At 48.5% G+C, this 6,345-nt stretch overlaps 1 protein-coding gene across 1 annotated transcript; it reads right to left on the reverse strand.

Moving 5' to 3' along the window:
* Window positions 1-3,512: 3,512 nt before the first annotated feature.
* Window positions 3,513-4,817, reverse strand: LOC117401289 (actin-3-like). Its single transcript, XM_034916157.1, has one exon. It carries the CDS (start codon window positions 4,815-4,817, stop codon window positions 3,513-3,515), a length of 1,305 nt encoding a protein of 434 aa, XP_034772048.1.
* Window positions 4,818-6,345: the final 1,528 nt, after the last annotated feature.

Raw genomic sequence — 6,345 nt, forward strand, 5'->3', positions numbered from 1 at the left:
GAATTGATCTGTGTTGTGAATTGATCTGTGTTGTGAATTGATCTGTGTTGTGAATTGATCTGTGTTGTGAATTGATCTGTGTTGTGAATTGATCTGTGTTGTGAATTGATCTGCATTGTGAATTGATCTGTGTTGTGAATTGATCTGTGTTGTGAATTGATCTGCATTGTGAATTGATCTGTGTTGTGAATTGATCTGTGTTGTGAATTGATCTGCGTTGTGAATTGATCTGTGTTGTGAATTGATCTGTGTTGTGAATTGATCTGCATTGTGAATTGATCTGTGTTGTGAATTGATCTGCATTGTGAATTGATCTGTGTTGTGAATTGATCTGTGTTGTGAATTGATCTGCATTGTGAATTGATCTGTGTTGTGAATTGATCTGCATTGTGAATTGATCTGTGTTGTGAATTGATCTGTGTTGTGAATTGATCTGTGTTGTGAATTGATCTGCGTTGTGAATGCAAGCGTCCCTTATCTGTTCCACGTGCCTCTGCTTATTATAGCAGGAGGATGTGGTTTAGCAGAGCGAGGTGAGCTGAGAAAAAAAAGAGGAAGGCCCGCTGTCAAAGCTGAAAATCTGCCGATTTGAGGGGAAAGAGCCCTTATGAAACCTGCACACTGATTACTGCAGCTCCCTACACTGAGCTACTGTACTGGGGAGAGGGGCTGCAGGGCTGAGAGCAGGCAGACACACAGACACACACACACAGATACACACACAGACAGACAGATGACACACAGACAGACACACAGACAGAGATAGACAGACACACAGACAGGCACACAGACACACAGACAGAAAGACAGACAGACACACAGACAGACAGACAAACAGACAGACAGGCACACAGACAGGCACACATACAGACAGACAGACAGACAGACAGACAGACAGACACACAGACAGACAGACACACAGACAGACAGGCACACAGACAGGCACACATACAGACAGACAGACAGACAGACAGACAGATAGACAGACAGACAGACAGACAGACAGACAGAAAGACAGACAGACAGCAGTTTACAAAACCCTTGCAGTTACAAGCAGATTTCTTCTTCGAATGGAAAGAAGCCTGACGTGTGTGCAGAGGTTCCTGTTTGGATTGTGTGATCTGGGATCACAGTGAGAGTGAATGGCAAACCGCTTCTATCTGTCATACAGCACAATGATGATATTTCTATTGGGCAGGCCAATGAAACAGATGCTTTGAGGCGAGGCTTATCCCGTGAGATCCTGCTTAGATATTTAAACATTTAAAACTTCAGAAGAGCTCTGGAACAGTGTCAAACCACAAGGTCTCGAAGTGAGACAGCGACAGGGAGACAGGGAGACATTGAGACAGGGAGACAGGGAGACATTGAGACAGGGAGACAGGGAGACATTGAGACAGGGAGACATTGAAACAGGGAGACAGGGAGACATTGAGACAGGGAGACAGGGAGACAGGGCAGTGTGTGTGTGCAATTCAGATTCTCTTATCTGAACACACCAGCACCATCTGGTGGACCAGGTTGGAAGTGCCAGTGTGACATCGAACAGGAAACTTGAGGGCCTGAACTTTATAACAACGGCAGGAGGGAGGCAGTGTGACTCTATTTGTGAGAACTGAGGAGGGACTGGGAGGGAGGGAGGCAGTGTGACTCTATTTGTGAGAACTGAGGAGGGACTGGGAGGGAGGGAAGCAGTGTGACTCTAGTTGTGAGAGCTGAGGAGGGACTGGGAGGGAGGGAGGCAGTGTGACTCTATTTGTGAGAACTGAGGAGGGACTGGGAGGGAGGGTGCATGACCTGCTGTTGGTACAAAGCATTCCCTGCTGTAAAGACTGTTTTTCTGCAGGTGGAGAGGCAGGTTTTGCAATGAGGTGTCTGTGACTCTAAACACTGAGTACAGTTAGTCGGGTGGGGGGAAGTCCGCTGAGTGCTGCTGGAAAATGTTTCAAAGAGATCGATTCCTCCAGCACTGACTGATACTGAGACCTGGAACACAGGGCTCTGTGGTTTAGGCTCACACCACGCACTTAACCCTTCAGCAACCGTCAGGCCTGCGTGAAATCCCCTGGGATCCCCAGCTCCAAACTGTTTGAACACGGTGAGAGTAGAGCAGAGAGAGTCTAGTGAAGGTGCTAGAACGTAGCAAACCCAGTTCATTCTTGTAAACTTGTGTAAAAGTGCTGTGTGAAAATCTGTAGCTTCCCTGGAGTGCTGGTGTAGCTGGTGTATAGCTGCATAGGGACATTTTCTAAAGAAACACGAACATTAGGTGAAGGCAGAGTGATTGTGCAGGTGAGCTGGCCTGCGCGTCCCCACGGCATTGAAACCAGGGCTTGGGCAGAACATTGCTCTGTGCTCACTGGGGTCCTGAAGCCTGGCCACTCCAAACCACTCACAGACGTCCTTCCTGCTGATTGAGAACGCAGTGCTGGGGCAGGGGAGCAGGGGCGCTAGTTCAAGCACAGTCAGAGGGAGGTGTTTCAAACAGGGTGTGTAGTCTACAGGGTTAATCCCAGGGTTATGGAGAGGGCAGTGAAGCTCACCCTCAGGTCCCCTCCAAACGCAGACCTGCTTGTCATTGAAATTGACTAGTTATTATTTAAAACCTGTTTTTATTCATTTTGAAGACAGTCCGGACAAACCAGTTCAGGCTGTTTCACCTCGTAGGTGTTTCTTGTGATTGTCAGAGAAAAACACTTTGTGAGAAAATGCCCCCCCTCCCACTTAAAAACAAAAACTAAAAACTAAACAGAACCCGGGGGGGGGGGGGGGGGGGTTGGTTGTTTCGAACCTCCACCTGCTGCAGGGACGCTAGGTCCCTCCAAGTAAAACAACTGGATTGCCAGTAAAGTCTGCTTTCTGATAACGTCTCGCCCACAGAGGGACGGGGGATGGACACCAAGGAATTGTATTTGAGTTTTACTCTTCTGACAGTTTACTGCAATGTGTCATGGGGAAAACCAAATGAAAGCATTCCAAACACATGCAAGTACAGTAAAGCATGAGGAAAAGTGAAATACTGCCATTGCACTGTGGGCAAGTTTAGCACTAAGAAAAGCACACAATGCGAAGCAGCTTAATGTACAGAAACGTTCTTTATTGACTGGGATCACAGGAATGATTTGTGTGTGTGTGTGTGCGTGTGTGCGTGTGTGTGTGTGTGTGTGTGTCTCTGTGTGTGTCTGTGTGTGTGTGTGTGTGTCTGTGTGTCTCTGTCTGTGTGTGTCTCTGTGTGTGTGTGTGTGAGTGTGTGTATCTCTGTCTGTGTCTGTGTGTGTCTGTGTGTGTGTCTGTGTCTGTGTGTGTGTCTGTGTGTGTGTCTTTTTATGTGTCTCTATGTCTCTGTGTTTGTTTCTGTGTGTGTGTCTCTCTCTGTGTCTGTTTGTCTCTGTGGGGGTTTCTCTGTGTGTGTCTCTGTGTGTGTCTCTGTGTCTGTGTGTGTGTCTCTCTCTGTGTCTCTATGTCTCTGTGTGTGTGTCTCTCTCTGTGTCTCTATGTCTCTGTGTGTGTCTCTAGTAGCAGCGCCGGTGGATGATGTAGGGCCCCACCTCCTGGTAGTCGGTCTTCTTGACCCAGAGGGACTGGAAGGCAGCGAGCGAGGCGAGGATGGAGCCCCCGACCCAGACGGCGTGCTTCCTCTTGGGGTCGGACAGGATGCGGGGCTGGTGCTCGGGGCCGAGGGCCAGCAGCTCCTTGTGAAAGCGCTCCTGGAACCCCGGAAACATGGTGGAGCCTCCGCTCAGCAGGATGGAGCCGTAGAGTCCGGCGCGGGACTCCGCTGACTTGACACGGGACAGGGAGTGGAGTGCCATGGCGGGGACGCCCTTGAGATGGGAGCCCAGCATGCCGGGCCTGAAGAGAGCCTCGGGGCACCTGAAGCGCTCTTGCCCCAGCGAGATGACAGAGCCGTCGGGCAGCTCGTAATCCACGCCGCACTCGTCGGCGCTCAGCTTGCACTCTCTGGGGAAGTCGGCCGCCACGTAGCAGCACTTGTGCTTGATGTCCTCCACCACGTGCCGGCCCTTCTCGCAGGAGCTCCCGGAGGCCTGCAGCAGCCGGCTCAGGTGCTGGGTGAGGTCCTCGCCGGCCAGGTCCACCCTCTCGATGGCGTGGGGGAGGTTGTAGCCGTCGCTGACCGGCACGGTGCGAGTGGCCCCGGCCCCGCAGTCCACCACCAGACCCGAGGTGAGGCCGTAGGAGTAGACGGCCAGCACTGACTGGTACGCCACGTAAATGCCGGGGCAGTCGAAGGTCTCGAACAGCACCTCCGCTATCTTCTCGCGGTTGGTGGTGGGGCTGGTGGGGGGGTCGGTGAGCAGCACGCCGCGGTCCGAGGGCGACACCTTCAGCTCCCTGTAGAAGACGTGCCTCCACAGCTCCTCCGCCGCCTCCCAGTCCACCACGATCCCGCGGCTCACCGGCTCCACCAGCTCCAGGTCAGGCTGGGAGCGAGCCAGCTTGCCCACGAAGGCCTCCTTGCCCACCTCGCTGCTCTTCTGCTTCTTCTTCAAGGGGTAGCCCACTACTGAGCCCACCCTGCTGCTGGGCTCTGCATCTCCGGCCAGCCCTGCCTTGCAGCTCCAGGTGCCCATGTCCATGACGATGGCTCGGGTGCCTTTCCGGGGGCCGCTGGCGGCTGCTTTCTGGGCCTCCCCCGGGCCGCTCCTGGGCTTGCTGGAGGAGGCTCTGGAGGGGCTGCAGGGTCTTGTGGAGGGGGGTTTCCTGGACGAGGTGGAAGAGGGCTGGCTCGGGGAGCTCCTGAAGAAGTCAGTGGGAGAGGAGGATTTGGGACTGGAGGATTTGGGACGTGGAAGCATGTTTGCGATTGCTCTCTACCTGAGCACAGCTAGAGCTGATATGGAGAGTGTGGCGCTTGGGAGCTTGCACAGCTGGGTTGGGGTGACACGGACGTCTGACATCACAGAGGGCATTGTGACATCATCGGAATCACAGCCCTGCTTGGCTTGTACTGTTTCATTTGTTTTAATATATAGCTGTATTATAAATAATCACAGTTATCTGTTTATATCAATTACTTTCCATGATCTATCTATCTATCTATCTATCTATCTATCTATCTATCTATCTATCTATCTATCTATCTATCTATCTATCTATCTATTATTTATTTTTATTATGAGTTTTTGAATATCTGCCATTGCAGTATGTATATTTTCATTGACAGATTTTTCTGTTTACTATTAAATGCATATATTGTGGCAGGGAAAGAAAAGTCCTGCAGGTCATTAGAGGGGTCCGGGGGAAGCCCTGCATGTAAATACATGTGCTGAGCTGTTAAATGTGTTGATTGGGGGTTATTTAAAAGAATGGGTTGCTGGTGATTTGAATTATCATTTAAAATGACTTGTTTATGCTTATTTAGCACGGGTGAAGGTATTGTAAATACTGTATGGGGTTAATTGTAATTTCAGTGTGTAGTGTATGTGATTTCAGTGTGTAGTGTTTGTGTATTTCATGTGATTTCAGTGTGTAGTGTTTGTGTATTTCATGTGGTTTCAGTGTGTAGTGTTTGTGTATTTCATGTGATTTCAGTGTGTAGTGTTTGTGTATTTCATGTGGTTTCAGTGTGTAGTGTTTGTGTATTTCATGTTATTTCAGTGTGTAGTGTTTGTGTATTTCATGTGATTTCAGTGTGTAGTGTTTGTGTATTTCATGTGATTTCAGTGTGTAGTGTTTGTGTATTTCATGTGGTTTCAGTGTGTAGTGTTTGTGTATTTCATGTGGTTTCAGTGTGTAGTGTTTGTGTATTTCATGTGATTTCAGTGTGTAGTGTTTGTGTATTTCATGTGATTTCAGTGTGTAGTGTTTGTGTATTTCATGTGATTTCAGTGTGTAGTGTTTGTGTATTTCATGTGGTTTCAGTGTGTAGTGTATGTGTATTTCATGTGATTTCAGTGTGTAGTGTATGTGATTTCAGTGTGTAGTGTTTGTGTATTTCATGTGATTTCAGTGTGTAGTGTTTGTGTATTTCATGTGATTTCAGTGTGTAGTGTTTGTGTATTTCATGTGATTTCAGTGTGTAGTGTTTGTGTATTTCATGTGGTTTCAGTGTGTAGTGTATGTGTATTTCATGTGATTTCAGTGTGTAGTGTATGTGATTTCAGTGTGTAGTGTTTGTGTATTTCATGTGATTTCAGTGTGTAGTGTTTGTGTATTTCATGTGATTTCAGTGTGTAGTGTTTGTGTATTTCATGTGGTTTCAGTGTGTAGTGTTTGTGTATTTCATGTGTTTTCAGTGTGTAGTGTTTGTGTATTTCATGTGATTTCAGTGTGTAGTGTTTGTGTATTTCATGTGATTTCAGTGTGTAGTGTTTGTGTATTTCA

The sequence above is a fragment of the Acipenser ruthenus genome, chromosome 47, assembly GCF_902713425.1.
Source record: "Acipenser ruthenus chromosome 47, fAciRut3.2 maternal haplotype, whole genome shotgun sequence".
Lineage (NCBI taxonomy): Eukaryota > Metazoa > Chordata > Actinopteri > Acipenseriformes > Acipenseridae > Acipenser > Acipenser ruthenus.

What these genes read in the sequence shown, in the direction of transcription:
- LOC117401289 (XM_034916157.1), bottom strand. Translation starts at nt 4,817, where the DNA reads ATGCTTCCACGTCCCAAATCCTCCAGTCCCAAATCCTCCTCTCCCACT.